This window comes from Musca domestica, unplaced genomic scaffold (assembly GCF_030504385.1).
Source record: "Musca domestica strain aabys unplaced genomic scaffold, Musca_domestica.polishedcontigs.V.1.1 421, whole genome shotgun sequence".
Lineage (NCBI taxonomy): Eukaryota > Metazoa > Arthropoda > Insecta > Diptera > Muscidae > Musca > Musca domestica.
Genome location: NW_026712330.1, coordinates 34,526 through 59,018, shown reverse-complemented (window position 1 = coordinate 59,018; position 24,493 = coordinate 34,526). Strand labels below are relative to the sequence as shown.

The window sequence follows — 24,493 nt, the reverse complement described above, 5'->3', positions numbered from 1 at the left end:
GTGTTTTGTTTCTATTTTTTTTTTTTGCTCGTTTCGAACTCCAATGCCATTAACAGAACAGAACAGCAACAACATCAACATTGGCAATAAGACTGCAAAACAAATAAACAATTTAATTCAATGGGGGCAAAATATACAAAAATCAACAACTTAACCAAAAGGCAACAACAAGAACAACAACAACGAAAACATTAGTGAAGAACGAGTGAGGAAACTGCACAATTGCTTTTTGGAAAAGATCACCAAGTTTGGAGGCGAAACACCAAGCTTAGCCACCATCTTCGGGTCTTCTCCTCTCACAACCTCCCTTATGCCTCTCTCTCTCTCTCTTGCTGTACTTAGCCTTGTCTCAATATGGGCCTGCACTTTGTTGCAAAAAGGTTAAACAATAAACTATTCCACAAAAGACGTAGAAAGAAAAAACAATCAGTTTGTGGTGGCTGCAATACATTCGGAGAATGACTACTACCCAGTACTAGAACACTTATGCCAAACCAAACATGATGGCAGTAAATCACAATTGCTTCTTGAAAAAAATCCAAAAAAAAAAACAAAAAAATCAACAAAAAAATCGCCAAAAAAATTCACCCGCTACTCAGCTTGAGGGCGGGGGAGGTGGCACATGAAAAAAAATCCGAGGGCTAGGGGAGCTTCCATTTTGGCAAAAAAAAAACCTACAATGCAAACAAGCACTTTTAAGGTTAATTGGGCATCAAGATTACTGGGTCGGAAATGGGACTAACGGTTGGTATTGCAAAGAGCATTACAGCCTCAAGAGCAAAATAAACAAAAAACCTCCCTCTCCAAAAAAAAAAAAAAAAAAAAAAAAACAAACAATCAAAACGGATGGATGAATGAATACTAAGACAGACAGACAAAGCGGCGGATGGATGGACGGACATATATACTTCTATTCGTAACAATGGCAGCAGCAGCAGCCGCAACATGGCCAACTGCCAATATTGGCACTTTGATTTTGATGAGTTGGGCTGATTTGTCTGGTATTTTGGGCCACATCAAGTCAAAAAGTTTGGCTTGAAAATAAATTGCAATTAAGTTTAAGCAACCCCCCTCTCTTTACCCCCCTCTTCACATGGTTCAAAATGCAGCAATACAGTGCTAAGCCTCGGCAAACATGACGACAATCAAGTACCAACAATGAAAACTGAAATAAATAAATTAACGTGTATAAATAACAAATTACTTTGACCGACAAATTGCTCCAAAGGTTTTACAAGATATTAACAACAAAAAAAAAAAAAAAAAAAAGTTATAAAGCATTAAGTTCGAACTATGAATACCCTCCAACATTTGGAACGAATTTAGAAATTAAAAAAAAAAATAAAAAATAGAATCCGTTAAAAATTTTGCTAAGATCTTAAAAATTCCGAATATAGGGTACCGATATTTAGAGGCCATACGAGGACCTGGACCTGCATAGGCAATTTTCTATTACAGGCTGTAGTAACCATTATGAAGATCAAATACGAAACTTGAAACAATTCCGGAGAATGAAGGATATAAATCCTTAAAATACCATATATGGAGAGATACCGATATATGAAGGGCTATACGAAGACGTGTACCTGCCTACGAAATTTTCTGTCATAGGCTATAGTAATAATTAGGAACTTTAAATACGAAATTTGAAACAATTCCGATAAATAATGTTTGCCGAAATTCGCAAAATGACGAATACAGGGAGGTACCGATATTAAGGGGCTATTCGAAGACCTCAGCCTGCATAGCCAATTTTCTGTCATAGGTTGTAGTATCTATTTCCAACTTCAAATACGAAATTTGAAACAATTCCAGAAAATAAAGTAGCTAAAATCCTCAAAATACCAAATATCGGGAGGTACCGTTATACGGGGGCTCTACGAAGACGTGGACCTGCACAGAGAATTTTCTGTCTTAGGCTGTAGTAGCCATTACGATCTTCAAATACAAAATTTGAAACAATTCCGGTGAATAAATTCGCTAAAATCGTCAAAATACCCAATATCGGGAGGTACCGTTATATGGGGGCTATGCGAAAATCTCGGCCTGAATAGCTAAGTTTCTGTCAAAGGCTATAGTACCCATTAGGAGCTTCAAATATGAAATTTAAAACAATTGCGATAAATAATGTTGCCGAAATTCGTGACGAAATCGTGAAAATGACGAATATAGGGAGGTACGGTTATATGGGGGCTATAGGAAGACCTGGACCTGCATACCTAATTTTCTGTCATGTATTGTAGTACCTATTACGAAGTGCAAATACGAAGTTTGAAACAATTCCGGAAAATAAAGTAGCTACAATCATCAAAGTACCGAATATGGGGAGGTACCGATATAAAGGGGCCATACGAAGGCCTGGACCTGCATAGCTAATTTTCTATCATAGATTGTAGTACCTATTGGGAACTTCAAATTAGAAATTTGAAACAATTGAGGTGAATAATGTCGGAAAAATCATTAAAATACCGAATATGGGAAGGTACGGTTATATGGGGGCTATACGAAGACGTGGACCTGCATAGACAATCTCCTGTCATAGGCTGTAGTATTCATTACGAACTTCAAATAACAAAATTGAGACAATTCTGCTGAAAAATGTCCCTTAAATCATCAAAATACCGAATATCGGGAGGTACCATTATATGGGGGCTCTACGAAGAAGTGGACCTGCACAGACAATTTTCTGTTACGAACTTTAAATACCAAATTTGAAATAATTCTGCTGCAAAATGTCCCTAAAATCATTAAAATACCGAATATCGGGAGGTACGGTTATATGGGGGCTATAGGGAAACGTGGACCTGCACAAACAATTTTCTGTCATAGATTGTAGTACCCATTGCGAACTTCAAATACCAGAATTGACACAATTCCGGTAATTAGTGTAGCTAAAATCATCAAAATACCGAATATGGGAGGTACCGTTGTATGGGGGCTATACGAAGAGGTGGACCTGCATAGGCAATCGCCTGTCATAGGCTGTAGTATTCATTACGAACTTCAAATACGAAATTTGAAACAATTCTGCTGAAAAATGTCCCTATAATCATCAAAATACCGAATATCGGGAGGTACGGTTATATGGGGGCTATAGGGAAACGTGGACCTGCACAAACAATTTTCTGTCACAGATTGTAGTACCCATTGCGAACTTCTAATACCAAATTTGAAACAATTCCGGTGAATAAATTTGCTAAAATCGTCAAATTACCCAATATCGGGAGGTACCGTTTTATGGGGGCTATACGAAGACGTGGACCTGCAGAGACAATTTTCTGTCACAGGCTGTAGTAGCCATTACCAACTTCAAATACCAAATTTGAAACAATTCCGGTGAATAATGTCGCTAAAATGATTAGAATACAGAATATCGGTAGGTATCGTTTTATGGGGGCTATACGAAGACGTGGACCCGCACAGACAATTTTCTGATATAGGCTGTAGTTTCCATTACGAACTTTAACTACCAAATTTGAAACAATTCTTCAGAAAAATATCGGTAAAATCATCAAAATACCGCATATCGGGAGGTACCGTTATATATGGGCTATACGAAGACGTGGACCTACATGGCCCATTTTCAATACCAACAGTCCTGCAGACATAATACACATTTGAGTAAAATTTTATCAACCTACTTCATTTCGTTCGGAAGCTAGAGGACGGACATAGCTAAATCGACATAGAATTTTATGCTGATCAAGAATATATATACTTTCTGCGGTCTTAAACGTATATTTCGAGGTGTTACAAACGGAATGACAAACTTAATATACCCTCCATCTGTGCAGGAGGGTATAAAAAAAACAAAAAATAGAATCCGTTAAAAATGTTTAAAAATGCCGAATATAGGGAGGTATTGTTATAAGGGGACTGGACCTGCATATGAAATTTTCTGTCATAATCGGCCGTGGCATCAGAATAAATGCCGAATATTAACGCGAAAATATTCTGGAGGGTGTATTAAAGCCTTGGGGACGCAAACATTTTAGCCGCAGACCTTGGACATTCCAACAGGACTCAGCACCATCACCACTCACCACGCGCCACCCAAGCATGGTTACAAAATGAGGTTCCTCGCTTCGCCACCAAAATCTCCGGACACCAATCCGTTAGATTATTGTATCTGGAGTATTTTGTAAAGCAGGGTTGGCACTAAAAAATACCAAAGTTTCGATCACCTCAAGCAAGCGCTTCATTCATTTAAACCTTGTTTGGAGAGTCTCTCAACGAATGGCTATTTTAAAGACACATTTAAATCAATTATCAAATGAGATATTAAACATTTGTTATTATTTTTGCAGAATTGGCATGGAATAGGGAGGTACGCAGAGGAGGGTGTCATGGGGGAGCTATAGATATCTTCTTGACATTTTAAATGGAAGAATTAATTTTTCCCCAGTTGGCCCCGACGGCACGATTCCAAAATGTATTTCTGCCTACGTCTCTGGATAAGTATTTCAAAATTACTTAAAGATGCCAATAACTTTGATATTTTTTTGGGGGCCAAGGAAACGGCTCCCCATGAAAAATATTCTGACATTTTCTGTTCATTTAATATGTAACAGATATTTTTTTTCCTCCCCCAAAATGGTTTCAAAATGCAATTCTGCCTACGTCTCTGGAATTGAATTCCCAAAATTACCTAAGGGCATCAGCAACTTTGACATCTTTTGTGGGATTTTTTTGAATTTAAGCTATTGACAAAATCAGTGCACTGTAGTTGAGTTGAAGGCGAATTTTAATTGAACCACTCACCCACAATCTTCGGCAAATAAATCAATCGTTTAGGGCAATCATGATTTTTTGTGAAATTCTTTTAATTAGTTCTAGATTTTTATTTAAAGAAAAAATGTGCAAAATGCTGAGAGGTGTCGTTTAATGTTTGTGACTGAAGTCTTTTTTTTAGGGGAAAGACAAAAACTAATTTCTTCGGATCCATATTTAGATGCAGAAAAACTTTAGGCGTATCCTCCATAGACAACAGGATTATGCTGCAATCAATGTTTGTGTCTTAAGTCTTTTGTTTGAAGAACATAGTTGTATGGATGTTTGAATTTTCAGATAAAAGATAATAATAAAATATTAAAAAAAAAAACATTGTGTCTATAGAAACCCTTCGGACAATAAATCAGATGTTGAAGGTAATCATGAATTTTCATGAAGTTACTAAATAACAATATTTGCCGACCGATGTAAACCCTAAGTCAATACCCGAATATTTAAATATATTTTGAGTTCTGTGATGATTATTCAAACTGTCGGTCCTCTATGGAATAGGTTCCGAAGGAATAGGCCATTATCGTCCATTTCGTATCGGACCTAAATAAATATCATATAAATATTGCGATGTGCCAGGCTCGGACTATTTTGGCTACTCATTTCACTTTATATGAGATATGTGATATTTTTTAGAAAATGTCAATTATAGTCCCAAGTGACCCATTTTCATACTTCATCTGAAAAATATAAAACCAGTAAGGAAAGCTCAAAAATCGGACGGGCCGAGTTTATAATACCCTACACCACTATGCGTATTTATTAGAGCTCTCGGTGGACTGAATTCCGTCGGAATTACCAAGGTTCAGTTAATTTGGGAGCTATATCCAAATCGGAAAAAATTTAAAACACATATACACAGTATCTGATATCTGCTATCAAAGATTATTGTTGAGAAGTGCATATCAGATGAAACATATATATGAGAGCTATAGCTAAATCTGCACCGATTCTTACACAATTTGCTTACTTTTACATTGAATGAATTCGGTCGGATGTGTCAAAATCCAGGAAATTTTGGCTGATATTGGCCATATGGTTCATAATTAAGCCGAAGTCAGTTGAAAATATATATGGGAACTATATCTAAATTTGAACCGGGTCTCACCAATTTCAATATGGTTCATCCATGGGCCAAACAATGTCATATAGGTCCACGATGTCATATAGCCCCATATAACGGTACCCACGATATTCGGTATTTTGATGATTGCAGCCAAATTTGCCTGACAATCCACACAAGGAGTTCCTTCTGAGTACTTTACCCCCTGGGAGAGTATAGTCTATATAGGTCCACGATATCGTATATCCCCCATCAAGGTCTTCATATTCGATTTTTAATTTTAGACACAATATTCATCGGAATTGTTTCATATTTCTTAGTTGACGCTCCTAATGGGCACTAGAGCCTATGAGAGAAAATTGTCTATGCAGATCCAGGTCTTCGTATAGCCCCAATATATCGGTACCTCCCGATATTAGGTATTTTGATGATTTAACGGGCATTATTCAACTGAATTGTTTTAAATTTGATATTTGATATATTTCGTAATGGATACTACAGCCTAAGATAGAAAATTATCTGTTCAGGTCCACGTTTTGGTATAACCCCCCTATATACAAGTACCTTCCTATATGCGGTATTTTCATGATTTTAGCGACATTATTCAGCGGATTTTTTTTTTCAAGTTTCGTATTTGAATTTTGTAATGGCCAATGACAAATTTTGCCTTTACAGGTCCAGGTCTTCGCATAGGCACCAATAAAACGGCCATATTCGGCATTTTTAAGAGTTTTACAGGATTTTTAAAGGATTTTATTTTTATTTTATTTCTTTTTTTTTTTGAAAATTTCCAAATTTGTTCGAAATGGTGGAAGGTATTCAAGGTTCGGCCCGGTCGATCTTTCTGCTTTTTGACTTATTTCCTCTCACCAGATCAGGAGTTGTCTACAATTTCCTTTTCCATAGAGGATTAGACTCTAATTTTTGTCTAACTAAAGACTATGGGTAGCCTTAAAAGTTTTCTCTAAGTATCAATCTGCTATCATTGTTAGTCTCAAAAAATAACAATATTTTTTTTCGATTTCTTTCCTTCAATTTTCCCAAAGGATGACTTCAATTACTCCCTTTAAGTAGGTCAGAAATTACCCCCCAACATCTTGATTATTTATATTTCATTCCTTGTCAGCCTAAAAATAGGCAACAATTTACCCACAAGTGCATTCTTGAAACCATGATTTGAGCATGATTTTTTTTAATAATTATCAGCATATCTTGCCATATTTCAGTTCATTAATTTAATTACCACGAGTAGCCTTCAAAATGTCCACCAAAAATATCGGTCTGTTTTTATTTCGTGCCTCAAAATAGAACAATTTTTTTTAGTTTCTTCGCTTCAATTGTTCCAAAGGTTAACTTTAATTACTCCCTTTAGGTAGGTCAGGAATTACACCCCAATATCTTCCTTATTTAAATTTCATTCTAAAAATAGACAAGGATTTTTTTCTTTCTTGTCAGCCTCAAAATAGGCAACAAGTTGTCCTCAATTCCATTCTAGAAATAAACCATGATTTCTTAATGATTATCAAGATATCTTGTCACATTTCAGTGCATTAATTTAATTACCAATAATTTTCGCCACAAATTGCCATAATTTTGTTTAAATATTTCTAAAAAAATAACTTATATAAAACACAAAGACAAAAGATCTAATAATAAAGTTAACCCGCCAAAAATTACCATGAAATTTAATGGCCAGACGAAAATTAACACCATAATCAAAATAATTTATTGATCCACAGCGAATTTGTGTATACTTCGTAGATAATCTGAATTGCTAAATCTGATTAAATTGGATTCGAACAAAACAACAGCTAAAAAAAATTCCCCCATCCCCATCCCATTATGTCTCGGCTTACACTTGGCATCTAATAAATTTTCTTGGTAATTTGGAAGTGAAACAAAGGCAAGCAGCTACTCAGCTACAGATACCGTTTTTTTTTTTGGAGTTTTATTTAAAATCTTAATTAAAATCATATTTTATATTTTGTTTTAGATTTTTGGTGTGGACGGTGTTAAATTTATGGCAAACCACACAAAACATTTTAATTTTTTTTTGTTTTGGTTTCCAAACAGAACTCGATACTCGCATTTCGAAATGAAAATGTAGCAAAGGAACAAAAAGTAGCAAATTAAGACACAACATTTTCGTGCAAATTATAACAAAATTTATTTATTTATGTCAACTGTATATTTTTCTTCTGTTGTCTGTGGCCAGTTTCAGTTTCAGACAGAAAAAAAATTAAAATAACAAAAACCAGAATTTTTGTATTGAGTGTGTACTAAAATTGATTTATGGCAGCCGTTGTATTAGCTCCAGTTTCTATTAAGGCATTTTTATAACAGTTCTGTGGATAATAAAACAGATGCTGATGATGTGATTAGCGGGAGCTTCTAACGGTTATTTGTTTATATCAAAATGAATATTAATTTTTTTTTTTTTTGGAATTTTTAATATTAGCCACGGAAGTCAAATGCAATTATAATTTAAGAAATAATTGGTATGGAAGCCAATATAATATCGAAGAATTTTTCTTAATCCATTAAAAGTTTTTTTTTATTTTAAAATTAAATTAAATTAAATTAATAACAAGTAAAAAAGCTGTAAGTTCGGCCGGGCCGAACTTTTAATACCCTCCACCATTTGGTACAAATTTGGCAATTTCCAAAAAAAAACCGTTAAAAATTCAGTTAAAATCTTAAAAATACCGAATGCTTATACGACGACGTGGGCCTGCATAGGCAACTTTTGTCATAAATTATTACAATATTTAAATGCGAAACTTGAAGAAAAATCTGTTTATAATGTAGCTAAAATCGTCAAAATACCGAATATGGGGGGGTACCGTTATATGGGGGCTATACGAAGACGTGGACCTGCACAGACAATTTTCTGGCATGGGCTGAAGTATCCATTACGAACTTCACATGCGAAATTTGAAACAATCCCTGTAAATAATGTCGCTAAAATCATTAAAATACCGAATATCGGGGGTACCGTTATATGGGGGCTATATGAAGACGTGGACCTACATGGCTCATTTTTTGACTTTAGATGAAGTATCCATTACGAACTTCAAATACCAAATTTGAAACGATTCCGATAAACAATGTCGCTAAAATCATCAAAATACCGAATATCGGGGGGTACCGTTATGTGGGGGCTATATGAAGACGTGGACCTGCACAGATAATTTTCTGTCTTAAGCTGTAGTATCCATTACGAACTTCAAATACCAAAATTGAAATATTTCCGGTGAATAATGTCGCTAAAATCATCAAAATACCGAATATCGGGAGGTACCGTTATATGGGGGCTATATGATAACTTGGACCTACATGGCCCATTTACGAACTTAACCTGCCTACTGGGAAAATATACATGTGTGCAAAATTTTAGCCTTCTATCTTAATTTGTTCGAAAGATAGCGTGATTACAACAGACAGACAGACAGACAGACAGACAGACAGACGGACAGACAGACACACAGACAGACAGACGGACATGGCTAAATCGTCTTAGAATTTTACGCTGATCAAGAATATATATACTTTGTTGGGTCTGACATGAATATTTCGAGGAGTTACAAACGGAATGACAAAATTAATATACCCTCCATAGTATGGTGGAGGGTATAAAAATTAAACTATTTTATATTTAAAAGAGAGGAGAACTTTTTCTGTACTTTCTTTAAAAAAAATTTCATTAGAAAATCACTTTTAACTTAAATTTCAAGCAAATTACGAACATAATTTTAGGGTTAAAGTATACAACGAAACATTGCATATTTTGAGGCTGAAATTGAGAAAAAAAATCGCGGCTATATTGTACCCCGTATCAAATTGGGAGTTCCGGTTAGATACTCAGCTATAATCCTAAAAATCGAGGACAGCATCTGGTCAATTTTTTTTTTTATTTTTTAATCTTAACGCTAAAATTAATGATGAAATAATGCATATATTGAGGCTGGAATGGAAACAAAATCTTAGCCATATAGTGGCTGAAACTCAAAGTTCTCGTGTCCTATATTAAGTTGAAAATTTCTAGGTGAGACACTATTCCATTTTCCTAAAAAATCTAGGTCACCATCTGGACAATTTAATTTTTTTATAATTTTAAGGGTAGAAGGCTAGATAAATACACATTGCATATTTTGAGGCTGAAATGGAGACAAAATCGTGGCCATTTTTTTGGTTAAAATTGAAAGTTCTCATACCCCATATCAAGTTGAAAATTTAGGTTAGACAAAAAATCAAAGACAGCATCTGTGCAATTTTATAAAAGAAACTCAAGAAGTTTTGTGGTTTATACGGGTGAGATAAAAAAAAAAAAAACTGCAACAAATTTCAGACTGCTGTCATTTCTAAACCACTAGTCCGACAGCTGTTAAAATTAGTCCAGTGACAGCCCATTATATTGTTTACCAGCGTACAAAAGCATTTTGATGAGAATTTTCTAGAAAAAAAAGTTATTCGTAATGGAATTCAATTCAATTAAAAACTCTGTTAAAATCTTAAAAATACCGAATTTAGCCTTATATTAGGGTCTATACGAGGCCGTAGATCAGCATACGCAACTTTTGTCATAATTTTCTGCCACAGGCTGTAGTATGCATTACGAACTTCAGATACCAAATTTTGAAACAATTCCGGCAAATAATGTCTCTAAAATCATCAAAATACCGAATATCGGGGGGCTACCGTTATATGGGGGCTCTACGAAGACGTGGACCTGCACATACAATTTTCTGTCTTAGGCTGTAGTATCCATTTCAAACTTCAAATACCAAATTTGAAACAATTCCGGTAAGTAATGTCGCTTAAATCATCAAAATACCGAATATCAGGGGGGGGGGGGGTACCGTTGTATGGGGGCTATACGAAGACGTGGACCTACATGGCTCATTTTCTGTGTTTGGATGTAGTATCCAATTCGAACTTCAAATACCAAATTTGAAACAATTTCTGTAAAAATTGTCGCTTAAATCATCAAAATACCGATTATCGGTAGGTACCGTTATATGGGGACTATACGAAGACGTGGATCTACATGGCCCATTGTCAATACCAAAAGTCCTGCAGACATAATACATATTTGAGTAAAATTTTATCAATCTACTTCATTTTGTTCGGAAGCTAGAGTGATTTCCACAGACGGACAGACAGACGGAAAGGGCTAAATCGTCTTAGAAATTTACGCTGATCAAGAATATATATACGTTGTTGGGTCTGACATGAGTATTTCGAGGAGTTGCAAACGGAATGACAAAATTAATATACCCTCCATAGTATGGTGGAGGATATAAAAAGGAAGATATTGGGAGGTAATTCCTGATCTATTTAAAGGAAGTAATTGAAGTCGACCCTTGGAATAATTAAAGAGAAGAAATTAAAAAAAAAAACTGTTCTATGTTGAGGCAAAAAATAAAAGCAGATCGATATTTAGGGGGAAACTTTTAAGGCTACGCGTAGCCTCTAGTTATGCAGAAATTGGAGTCCGATCTTCTATGGAGAAGGAAATTGTAAGCAACTCCTGATCTGTTGAAAGGAAAGAAGTTAAAAGGCAGTAAGTTCGGCCAGGCCAAACTTTAAATACCTCCACCATTTCGAAAGGAATTTGGAAATTTTCAAAAAAAAAAAATAAATAAAATAAAATCCCTTTAAAATCTGTTATAATCTTCATAATATCGAATATAGCCGTTATATTGGGGTCTATACGAAAACTGCATTAGGCAACTTTTGTCATAGGCCATTAAAATATTCAAATACGAAACTTAAAAAAAAATCCGATGAAAATGTATTTAAAATCATCAAAATACCGCATGTATCGGTACCTCCCAATACATGAAGACCTGGGCCTGCATAGACAATTTATTTTTTTTTAGACACCTACTGTGACTTGCAGATGATTTTTTTCTAATTTGCTTCGAAAATTAGATAGACCATCGGTCATGTCCTCACAAAATATGAATAGTCTTGTGATCTCTTTCCTGCGAACAAAAGACTTAAGCGACGAACTGGAGAATGCAGCTCGAGTTTATTATCAGATTCAGATGACATTTTCCAAACAATATTTGATTGCCCCAAAGGACTAACCCCATTGAAATTGATGAGAATCGGTTTAAATTTAAATATAGCTCCCATATATATCTTCAACCGATTTCGGCTTAATTGTCTACAAAATGACCAATATCAGCCCAATTTGACCTGAATTTTTGCACATCAGAACGAATTCAGTCTAGAAACAACTTTTGCAAATTTGATGAAAATCGGTTTAGATATGGCTATATGTTTCATCCGATTTAGGGTTTTATGTCTCGTAATATGTACTCCACAAGAATGATATTGGTACCTGATAAATTATGGAGGTCAAAAATGCCTCCGTCAAATGTTATCGATATCAGGTCAAATTTGGATATAGCTCCCATATATACTTCCAACCGATTTCGGGTAAATGGTGATCCAATGTGGCCAAAAGTCTTGAATTTTGGCCCATCCGACCTAAGTACTTAAAATTTGGTGAAAATCGGTTCAGACATATCGCTATAGCTCTCATACCTCTATTTCGTCCAATTTGGGGTTTTAAATTCCTATGCATTCGACAACCATGATATTTGATACCAGATAACTTATAGAGCTCGGAAATACCTGTTCAATGTAAATGTTATCAAGATAGGTTCAGATTTGGGAATGGCTCCCAAATAAATCTTCAACCGATTTTGCTTTAATTGTGCCCCAAATGGCTAATATCAGCCCAAATGGACTGAATTTTGGCACTTCCAAAGGAATTCAGCCTAGAAGCAAGTACATCAAATTTGGTGAAAATCGGTTTAGATATAGCTATAGCTCCCATATATATGTTTTATCCGATTTGGGGTTTTAAGTCCCTCGCATGCATAATATGCTCTCCACAACAATGATATTTGATACCGGACATCAGATATAGCTCAAAAACACCTCTGCCAAATTTTATTGAGATCGGTTCAGATTTGGATATAGCTCCCATATATATATATATATCTTTAACCGATTTCAGGTTCATTGTGCATCAAATGGCTAATATCAACCCAGAAGGACTGAATTTTGGCACATCCAAAGGAATTCTGCCCAGAAGCAAGTATTTCAAATTTGGTGAAAATCGGTTCCGATTTGGGGTTTTAAGTCCCTCACATTCGTAATATGCACTCAAAAATAAGGATATTTGAAACCGGACATCAGATACAGCTCGAAAAGTACCTGTGCCAAATTTTTTCGAGATCTGTTCAGATTTTTATATAGCTTTGATATACATCTTCATCCGATTTAAGGTTATTGTCCACCATCCATATGTAATATTAGCCCAAATGCGATATATTTTTATACCCTCCACAATATAATAAGGAGGGTATATTCAATATGTCATTTCGTTTGTATTACCTCGAAAAAAAATTTTAGACCCCTCATGATCTGCATAAAATTCTATGTCGATTTTTGTCCGTCCGTCCGTTCGTCTGACAGTCTGTGAAAATCACTCTAGCCTCCGAATGAATTGAAGTAGGTCGATATAATTTTACTTAAATGTATGTTTGGTCTGCAGGGCTTTTGAAAATGAAAATGGACCATATAGGTCCACTTTTTGGTATAGCCACCCTATATGACTTTACCTCCCTATATTCGGTATTTTGATGATTTTAGCGACATTATTTACCGGAGCTATTTCAAATTTAGTATTTGAAGTTCGTAATGGATACTACAGCTTGTGACAGAATATTGGCTGTACAGGTCCAGGTCTTCGTATCAGTCTGTGGAAATCACTCTAGCCTCCGAACGAATTGAAGTAGGTTTATATAATTTTACTCAAATATGTGCTTGGTCTGCAGGACTTTTGAAATTTAAAATGGGCCATGTAGGTCTACCTTTTGGTATAGCCCCCATAGATCGGTACCTCCCGATATTCGGTATTTTGATGATTTTAGCGACATTATTTACCGGAATTGTTTCAATTTTGGTATTTGAAGTTCGTAATGAATACTACAGCCTATGACAGAAAATTGTCTGTACAGGTCCAGGTCTTCATATAGCCCCCATATAATGGTACCTCCCGATATTCGGTATTTTGATGATTTTAGCGACATTATTTACCGGAACTATTTCAAATTTAGTATTTGAAGTTCGTAATGGATACTTCAGCTTGTGACAGAATATTGGCTGTACAGGTCCAGGTCTTCGTATAGCCCACTTACAACAGTACCTCCCAATATTATTATGATTTAGCTACATTATTCTCTGGAATTGTTTCAAATCTCACATGTGGTGATCTTAATGGGTACTACAACCTGTGACAGAAAATTGTCCCAAATTGAGACGACTCTAAAGCCGTGATACGCATTCAAGCAACATTCATAGTTGGTATGATCAACTGTACATAAATCCCCAATATGATTTTTTTTTTTTGTTACGGGAGCTCTACTATATGCGCATATTGGTGGAGGGTATCATATAGTTTGCCCTGCCCGACTTTTAGGCTGAATTTGAGATAAAATCATGGCAACATTGTGGGCGAAATTGAAAGTTCCCATAACCTATATCAAGTTGGAAATTTAAATTAAATTGTATTATTTTGTCCTGAAAAAAAATCAAGGACAACTTCTGGCCATTTTATTCCAGATATTCAAGTCCACTTGTGGTATACCTTAAGGCTGAAATCATGGACTACATGAGGAGGAAATTGAAAGAATGAGGAGTTTTGTAATTATTATTGTTTTTATTTTTTCTAACATAATTTGAAAATTTTCTGTATTTCCAAACATCCCCCAATGGGTTAATAACACCCATATATCAATGACATATTGATTACCATACCTTTGGCAGTTGTACTTACCTTCCCATTGACATTTAAGACAAACCAAAAAAGCAAAAAAATGAAACAACAAAATATTGAATGTTATTATAAGCTGTTGGACATTGTCGTTGGCGTCGTCGTTGCTTCGTCGCCATCGCCGCCGCCGTTTGTCAGAATTGAACTCATAAATATCATGGCAGCTTTAAAATCACGATATAAATTAATTTTAATTTTGTTGACAAATTAATCACTTTAAGGCAGCAAATTACTTTGGACCAAAACATAAATCTTAATGACTCAAAATAAAGGCAAACCAAACCAAATATACACAGCGGATATGTTGCCAGCCAGCCAGCCAGACAGACCGTCAGTTTGGCAGCCAGACTTACCCCGAAAACCAAACCAAACCTACACCCAAAAAAAGCCAAAATCGTTGAAATCCAAAACCAAACCGAAAAAAACACCTACGTAGAAATTTTGCTCTTCAGGCCCTGGCAACTAATGCTTGGCTACAAATTAGCGTTAACAGTCAATGGGCGAAACATGATTTGATAATGACAGCCAAGAGAGAGGGAAAGAGAGAGAGGAAGGGTGCTAGTTGGATGGGAAGGATTTCGGTGTGATTTAGTTTTTTTCTGTTTTTAATTATTTTTTTCAAAACTGATTTAATTGAAATTTTTATAAAAAAAAATATTTAAAAAAGAAAAAAAATATTCCCATGTTGAATTCTCCCGGACCCTGAGGTAACCAAGGCCTCCGGCTTGTCTAAATGGATTTTTTGGCCTTCAGCTGGTCCGTATGGGTCCCCTGAACACCAGCTTGTGTGTATGTACTCCTCGGCATTCACCACATCTAGCTCGTCTATGTAGCCTCCCTTGACTACAGCTGGTCTATATGGACTCTCTAGCTTCCAGGCTCGTTTATATGGACTCTCTGGCTTCCAGGCTAGTTTATATGGACTCTCTGGCTTCCAGGCTCGTCTATATGGACTCTCTGGCTTCCAGGCTCGTCTATATGGACTCTCTGGCCTCCAGTTGGTCTATATGGACTCCCTGGCTTTCAGTGCGTCTATATGGACTCTCTGGCCTACACTCCGTATATATGTACTCCCTTGGCTCCATCTCGTTTATAAGGATTTCCTGGCCTCCAGCTCGTCTATATGGACTCCCTGGCCTCCAGCTCGTCTATATGGACTGCCTGGCCTCCAGCTCGCCTATATGGACTCCCTGGCCCCCAGGTCGTCTATATGGACTCCCTGGCCTCCAGCTCGTCTATATGGACTCTCTGGCCTCCAGCTCGTCTATATGGACTCCCTGGCCTCCAGCTCGTCTATATGGACTCTCTGGCCTCCAGCTCGTCTATATGGACTCCCTGGCCTCCAGCTCGTCTATATGGACTGCCTGGCCTCCAGCTCGCCTATATGGACTCCCTGGCCGCCAGGTCGTCTATATGGACTCCCTGGCCTCCAGCTCGTCTATATGGACTCTCTGGCCTCCAGCTCGTCTATATGGACTCCCTGGCCTCCAGCTCGTCTATATGGACTCTCTGGCCTCCAGCTCGTCTATATGGACTCTCTAGCCCCCAGCTCGTCTACATGGACTCTCTGGCCTCCAGATCGCGTATATGGACTCCCTGGCCTCCAGCTCGTCTATATGGACTCCCTGGCCTCCAGCTCGTTTATATGGACTCCCTGGCCTCCAGCTCGTCTTTATGGACTCCCTGGCCTCCAGCTCGTTTATATGGACTCCCTGGCCTCCAGCTCGTCTATATGGACTCTCTGGCCTCCAGCTCGTCTATATGGACTCCCTGGCCTCCAGCTCGTCTATATGGACTCTCTGGCCCCCAGCTCGTCTATATGGACTCTCTAGCCCCCAGCTCGTCTACATGGACTCTCTGGCCTCCAGATCGCGTATATGGACTCCCTGGCCTCCAGCTCGTCTATATGGACTCCCTGGCCTCCAGCTCGCGTATATGGACTCCCTGGCCTCCAGCTCGTTTATATGGACTCCCTGGCCTCCAGCTCGTCTTTATGGACTCCCTGGCCTCCAGCTCGTTTATATGGACTCCCTGGCCTCCAGCTCGTCTATATGGACTCTCAGGCCTCCAGCTCGTCTATAGGGACTCCCTGGCTTCCAGCTCGTCTATATATGGACTCTCTGGCCTCCAGCTCGTCTATATTGGCTCTCTGGCCTCCAGCTCGTCTATATGGACTCTTTGGCCTCCAGCTCGTCTATATATGGACTCTCTGGCCCCCAGCTCGTCTATATGGACTCTCTAGCCCCCAGCTCGTCTACATGGACTCTCTGGCCTCCAGATCGCCTATATGGACTTTCTGGCCTTCCGCTCGTCCATATGAGCTCTCCCGGGCTTTAGTACATTTATATCGACTCCCTGACCTTCAACTCATCTATATGGACTTCCTGGCCTCCCGCTCGTCCATATTGCCTTCGGCTCGTCTATATAGACTCACTGGAATCCAGCACATCTATATGGACTCTTTGGCCTTCTGTTCATCTATATGGGCTCTCTGGCCTCCTGCTCGTCCATATTGGCACTCTGACCTGCAACTCGTCTATATGGGCACTCTGATATTCAACCCGTCTATTTCAACTCCCTGGCCTTCAGCTGGTCTTTAAGGACTTTCTGGCCTTCAGCTGGGCTTTAAGGGCTTTCTGGTCTTCAGCCCGTCTATATGGACACCCTGCTATCCAGCTCGTCCATATGGCTCTTTGGCCTCTTACAGCTCGTTTTTATGGACTCTCTAGCCTTAAGCCCGTCTGTATGGACCCTCTGTCTTTTGTTCGTCATTATGAACTGCCTGACCTTCATTTCGTCTATATGAACTCCCCTGACCTCTTCCAAATATTTACGTCGTTATTTTCTATTTTTTTTTTTTAATTTTTGTATTTTTTTAAATATTTTTTTTTTATTTAAAAATCGATTTAATTCCATTCCATTTGATTCTCATCTCTTTCTCGTCTTCTCCATTTCCATTTCAGTCATTTTTCGGCCGCTCCTACAACAATTTGTCTTCCATCTCGGATTGCAAAAACAACGGCGAATGCATCATCAACAAAAAGAATCGCACCGCCTGCAAGGCTTGCCGCCTGCGCAAATGTCTGATGGTGGGCATGTCCAAGAGTGGCTCCCGTTATGGACGTCGCTCGAATTGGTTTAAGATCCATTGTCTGTTGCAGGAACAGCAGCAACAGGCGGCAGCTGCCATGGCGGCGCATCAGCAAAATCATCAGCATCAACAACAGCAACAGGCACAGCATCAAACGGCGGGGCATCATCCGGGTTTGTTGGCGGCCCGGGGTGGTATACCACCACCAGCTGCCGCGGCTGCAGCCCTAGGTATGCTGGGCCATGCCGGAGCCTATCCAGGGCTCTATCCACCACGTACCAAAGAAGAATTGATGATGTTGAGCCTGGAAGAATATGCCAAACATCCGGTAACCTCACCCTCGGTTAGTTCGCCGGATTCCCATAACTCGGATAATTCAGGGGAGGTAAATGGTAGAGGGGTGGCGGCCAGTAATCCCGGTTTGCTACACTTATCAGCCAAACATGTTGCCGCCGAATCGGCCTCCGGTTCCTCTGCCTCCACAAATGTCAATGTTCCTGCACCCCATCCCCTGAGGAAAGATCTACCGCCCTTCTTGCCCTTGTCATTTCCCGCCCTGTCATCAATGCCTGTCATGCCACCACCCAGTTTTCTACCTCCATCACATTTGCTGTTCCCCGGCTATCATCCTGCCCTCTATCAACATGCCCATGCAGGGCTGATGAAACCCTCACCGGAGCAACAGGTTGCCGCCGCAGCAATGCATCAATTATTTCAAAATTCTCCCAGATTTCATGGTGTTCCCAATCCCACCACCAGTCCCCTGGCCATGCATGAGAGTCATCACAAACTAACCCCGTCCGAAGATAAACCTGATAGTCCTCGATCCGATGCCTTGAACAATAATCACATACCCAATGGCAGTAAGGCTGCCGAGGAGTTAACCAAGAGATTCTATTTGGATGCGGTATTAAAATCCCAGCAACAGCAGCAGGCCCATAGCCCTCCACCAGCCACCAAATTGCCGAATATCAGTAAACATGATCATTCCATTAGTGCCCTGGTAACACCCAACTCGGAGAGTGGTAGGGCTCAACACAATCATTCCCGCCAAAGTAATGAGGAGGAGGAACAAGAGAGGGAGGAGAGTCCACATAAAAATCGCGCTCTTGAATCCCAAGCCAATGGCCATGATGGGGAGAGGGCCAGAAATGTGGCTGGAGAAGAGAATGCTAATGAAGAGGAGGATGAAGATTTAGTGGTTTCAATGACTCCACCCCACTCCCCCTTAGAGGTGGATGATGGTCCACATCCCAGATGTGATGATGAAAAATCTCAAAACCCCACCACCGAGCATAACTCTCAAGACAATCCCATCGATTTGAGCATGAAAGCAGTGAGCTCGGTGACCAGCACGGTCAGTGATGGTAGTCAGGATAGTGGAAGGGGGGCCCAAATTAGGGCTAATGATAAATGTGATTCATCCTCCTCGTCCTCTGAAACAGAAAATGAAAAGGAAAAGACCGCGAGGGTTTTGGATCCGTGGAAGACTTCGGAGGAATTGATTAGAAAAAGAGATCATGAAAAATCGAATTTGAAGAGAAATCTTTCTGAGGAGAGTAACAAATTGGGAGAACCGGAGGAGATACCCAGGAAAATTGCTAAATTGGGAGCAGCGGCATTGGATTTGACACAGAAGATTTGAGAAACTGCAGATCGAGATTAGTAGGAGAGAGAGAGAGAGAGAGAGCAAAAATAAAAATTCTATCGCAATTTTTTTTAAGCTTTGGGGAAATAAGGAATTGGGAAAGGATAGAAAGGGATAAATCAGGCTTGAAGAGGAAAACATCAGAGTAAAGTAAAAATAGGAGGAGTCGAGTGACATACCCACAGAAGTCTTACCATTTTTTTATAAATTCTACAACGCAACAGAGTGAGAGGGAAAAAAGAGAGATGCGGGAAAGAGAAAGTGAAAGTGATAGGGAGAAAAAGGGCAGATCGAAAAAAATGATTTTTGAAGTGAGCTTTACTAAGGAAGAGTAAGGGAATGAGAGAGAAAGAGTGAAAGGGATCGCAAAAAACATTTTTGAGAACTTTCTAAGAGAGAGTAATAAATTGGAAATTGTAGATAAAAATCCCTCTTTCTCAAGATTCATTTTAAGATTTCAGATTTTTGGAACACATAATTTGGAAATTTTTATAAAAAAGAAAAGGGGAAAGAGAGAGTGAAAATGATAAAAAGAAAAAGGGGAGATCGTAAAAAAAATATTTTTGAAGACAGCTTTACCAAGGAAGAGTTAGGGAATGAGAGAGAGTAATAATGGGAAAAAGAGGAGATCGTAAAAAACAATTTTTGAGAGCTTTACTAAGGGGGGAGTAATAAACTGGAAATTGTAGAAAAGAATGCCCTCTTTCTTTGGATTCATGTTAAGATTTCAGATTTTTGGGACCCATAATTTGCAAATTTTATAATTATCCTAAATTCCGTATTTCTTGTAATCAAATCTTTAAAAAAAAATCCCTTATGTTTTTAGGATTTTTTTTTCATTTTTTTTTTTTTAATATTTCTTGGATGTTTTTTTTTTTATTTTCCATTTTTTTATATTTGATTTTTTTATTTTTTTTTTTTTTTGATTTCTATATTTTTATAGTTGTCATAAATTCTGTATTTCTTGTAATCAAATCTTTCAAAAAATTCCCAAGTATTTTTGTTTTTTTTTTTTCGGTTTCTATTTTGTTGTTGTTGTATTTTTTTGGATATTTTTTAGTTTCTATTTTTATTTTTATATTTTTTGATTTTTTTTTCTATTTTTTTTTGTTTCTTTTTTTGTATTTTTTCCAATTCTTTCTCAAAAAATATCTTAATATTGTCTTGTGAATCTCATCACCAGAATTGAATTGTCAATAGGAGAATTTTTTTCAATTGAATTTATTTAAGAACAAAATTAGCAAATCTTTGTAAAAAATAAAAATTTATGAATTTACTTTAGTTTTCCTTTTAGTTATAGTTACATTTTTAAATGAATTTAAAAATTTATGTATTATTTGATAATATTTTATATTCATTTTGTATAGAACAATATGTATTTATATTAGTTATAAATCCACAACATGTAGAAAAATTATTTTTATTATTTTTGTAGTCAATTAGCAAATGCTTTTCTTTATTATATAGCAGCATAGTTTTATATATATGGAAAAAACAAAATAAAATAAATAAATTATTAAATTATTTTTTTTATACAATAATGTGAAAAATTTTATAGAAGATGAAATAAAGGAAATTCAAAAAATAAAATAAAAAATTTTTTTATATTTTCGAAAACAGGCTGAAAGTAAGTAAATATATCCCTTCTCGGAAACTATTTATGTTTTTTATCCCCTAAAAAAATATTTAAAAAAAAACAAGGCACTACCGAAAGTGGTGAACTCCCGAATTTGTTTTTCTCCGATGAGAAAACCTTTGTTGTCCAGCAGTTTGTAAACAAACAAAAGGATCGTCTTTACTTGGCCACCAGAACTTAAGCGCCGGCCATGGTGATTGTGTGGGCCACCATAACAGCCGATGGTCGCTCTGCGCTCATATTAATCGACCGTGGAATCATATTAAATGCCGAATATTATAAAGAAAATATTCTGGAGGGTGTATTAACGCCTTGGGCACACAAACATTTTGACCGCTGACCTCGGACATTCCAATAGGACTCAGCACGCGGCAACCCAAGAATGATTACAAAATGAGGTTCCTCGCTCCATTTCCAGCGCACAATGGCCATCAAAATCTCCGGATAGCAATCCGTTGGACTATTGTGTCTGGAGTATTTTGGAAAGCAAGGTTGGCACTAAAAATACCAAAGTGTCGATCACCTCAAGCAAACGCTTCGGCGGGAATGGGCCAAAATACCGCAAAGCAATATTCGGGCAGATTGTGACGGTTTCATTGGCCGTTTGAAGGCCATAATTCGTGTCAAAGGTGATCAATTAAAACAAATCTAAGCTTATTCTAAAATTTGATGCTATTTCCGATATTTTTTGCTTTCATTCAATAAAATTTAAAAAAAAAATGTAAAAATGATGGCCTTTGGCTTTGCTGCAGTTTTTTTATCTCGCCCTGTATTTACAGGCATGGATTTTTTAAAACTATTTCTAGAAGACTATTTACAGGCGTGGATTTTTTTGAAAAATATTTTTAGAAGAGTATTTACAGGCGTGGATTTTTTGAAAATATTTTAAAACAACTTTTTACAGGCGCTGATTTTTTGAAATCTTTTTTAAGAGTATTTTTGGAGGACTACTTTTAGGCATGGAATTTTTAAAAATATTTTTAGAAGACGTGGAATTTAGCCGTGGAATTTTTTAAAAATATTTTTAGTAGACTACTTTTAGGCGTGGAATTTTTAAATATATTTTTTCAAAAACTATTTAAAGGCGTGGAATTTTTAAATATATTTTTTCAAAAACTATTTAAAGGCATGGATTTTTTAACAATATTTTTAGAGGGCTACTTTTAGGCGTGGAATTTTTAACAATATTTTTAGAGGGCTACTTTTAGGCGTGGAATTTTTAAATATATTTTTTCAACAGTTATTTACAGGCGTGGATTTGTTTATATTTTTTCAACATCCGTTTATAAGCGTCGATTTTTTCAAAAAATATTTTTTCAACAATCCTTTACAGGCGTGAAAATTGTAAAAAATATTTTTTCAACAGGTGTGGATTTTTTAGAAATATTTTTTAACAACTATTTAAAGGCTTGGATTTTTTAAAAATATTTTTTAACAACTATTTAAAGGCGTGGATTTTTTAAAAAAAATATTTTTTAACAACTATTTAAAGGCTTGGATTTTTTAAAAATATTTTTTAACAACTATTTAAAGGCGTGGATTTTTTAAAAAAAAATTAACAGTTATTTAAAGGCGTGGATTTTTAAAAATATTTTTTCATCGAACCTTTACAGGCGTGGATTTTAAAATATTTTTTCATCGAACCTTTACAGGCGTGGATTTTAAAATATTTTTCATCGAACCTTTACCGGCGTGGATTTTAAAATATTTTTTCATCAAACCTTTACAGGCGTGGATTTTAAAGTACTTTTTCATCAAACCTTTACAGGCGTGGTTTTTTTTTAAATATTTTTTCATCAAACCTTTACAGGCGTGGATTTTTTTAAAAATATTTTTCCATCAAACCTTTACAGGCGTGGATTTTTTAAAAATATTTTTTCATCAAACCTTTACAGACGTGGATTTTTTTTAAATATTTTTTCATCAAACCTTTACAGGCGTGGATTTTTTTAAAAATATTTTTTCATCAAACCTTTACAGACGTGGATTTTTTTTAAATATTTTTTCATCAAACCTTTACAGGCGTGGATTTTTTTAAAAATATTTTTTCATCAAACCTTTACAGACGTGGATTTTTTTAAAAATATTTTTCATCAAACCTTTACAGGTGTGAATTTTTTTAAAAATATTTTTCATCAAACCTTTACAGACGTGGATTTTTTTAAAATATTTTTTCATCGAACCTTTACAGGCGTGGATTTTTTAAAATATTTTTTCATCGAATCTTTACAGGTGCGGATTTTTTAAAGATATTTTTTTTCACAAACCTGTAAAGGTGTGGATTTTTTAAAAATATTTTTTCAACCATCCTTTACAGGCGTGGATTAAAAATATTTTTTTTTCAGCAAACCTTTATAGGTGTGGATTTTTTTTTTAATATTTTTTCATCGAATATTTACAGGCGTGGATTTTTTTTAAATATTTTTTCATCGAACCTTTATAGGCTTGTTTTTTTAAAATATTTTTTCATCGAACTTTGACAGGCGTGGATTTTTAAAAAAACATTATTTCAACATTAATTTACAAACATTTCGAACAACATTTACAAACGTGGATTTTCCTGATAATAGTAGCTTCAAAATATTTTGAAAAAATCTATGGATATAGAAATATATTTTTGTTATTTTTTTTTCTGTAACTTCTGACCCATATTTGTGACTGAAACAAAATGCATGTCTCATTGTATTCCTTTAATAGACCATAACAAATATTTTCTTTTGTTTTGGGTTTCTTTTTTTCGTTTAATTTCAAAACCCCACCTTGTATCCATACCCAAGAGAAGAAAATATCTTTCGACAGAGTATTGAATAACTTTCTACATTGCATAGTCTACATTTAACGCCTACTTGCAAATGTCTAGCACTCTCCAGCTATATAATTAACTATATTCACATACTCAATACGATGCGATTCGATTCGATTACATTGAAGGCAGCAGCAGCAGCAGGGGAACACCTCTTTATTAACAAGCCTTTATTTGAGAAGGTGTCTGAGGAAAAGAAGCAAACTCAAAATAAATAGCAAAAAGTCTAGGTGAGTTAGTGATCTCAATACGCTTGGAAATCAACAGCAGAGCTAAACACATGCAGAAGACAAAAGCAACAACAACAACAACGAAAAAAAAATCAAATCAAACCCTTTTTAACGATTTCACAATCTTTAAAGAGCAACGACATCACACATCGCTGAAGAATCAATGCTGCCAAACGGCATTCAAGCCAGTCAGCCAGCCAGCTCAGCTCAGCTCGTAAAATGAAATCAAATCAAACATCTTCAAAACAATTTCCTTACACAAATAATGGGTGTTGCCATTAAAGCTGAGCCATGGCAAAAGAAAAAGAAGAAGACAACGACGGAAAAAATGAGTGGCAAAAAAAAAATGGGAAAAAGTGCCACTTAAATTGCTCCCGTTGTCACAC

At 36.6% G+C, this 24,493-nt stretch overlaps 1 protein-coding gene across 1 annotated transcript in view; it reads left to right on the top strand.

The window, feature by feature from the left end:
* Window positions 1–19,468, top strand: part of LOC101889220 (knirps-related protein) — a 107,403-nt gene extending 87,935 nt beyond the window's left edge. Inside the window, exon 4 of the mRNA XM_011297936.3 lies at window positions 17,663–19,468. Coding sequence (XP_011296238.2) covers window positions 17,663–19,435 — 1,773 coding nt within the window. The 3' untranslated portion in view covers window positions 19,436–19,468. The remainder of the gene's footprint in view (window positions 1–17,662) is intronic.
* Window positions 19,469–24,493: the final 5,025 nt, after the last annotated feature.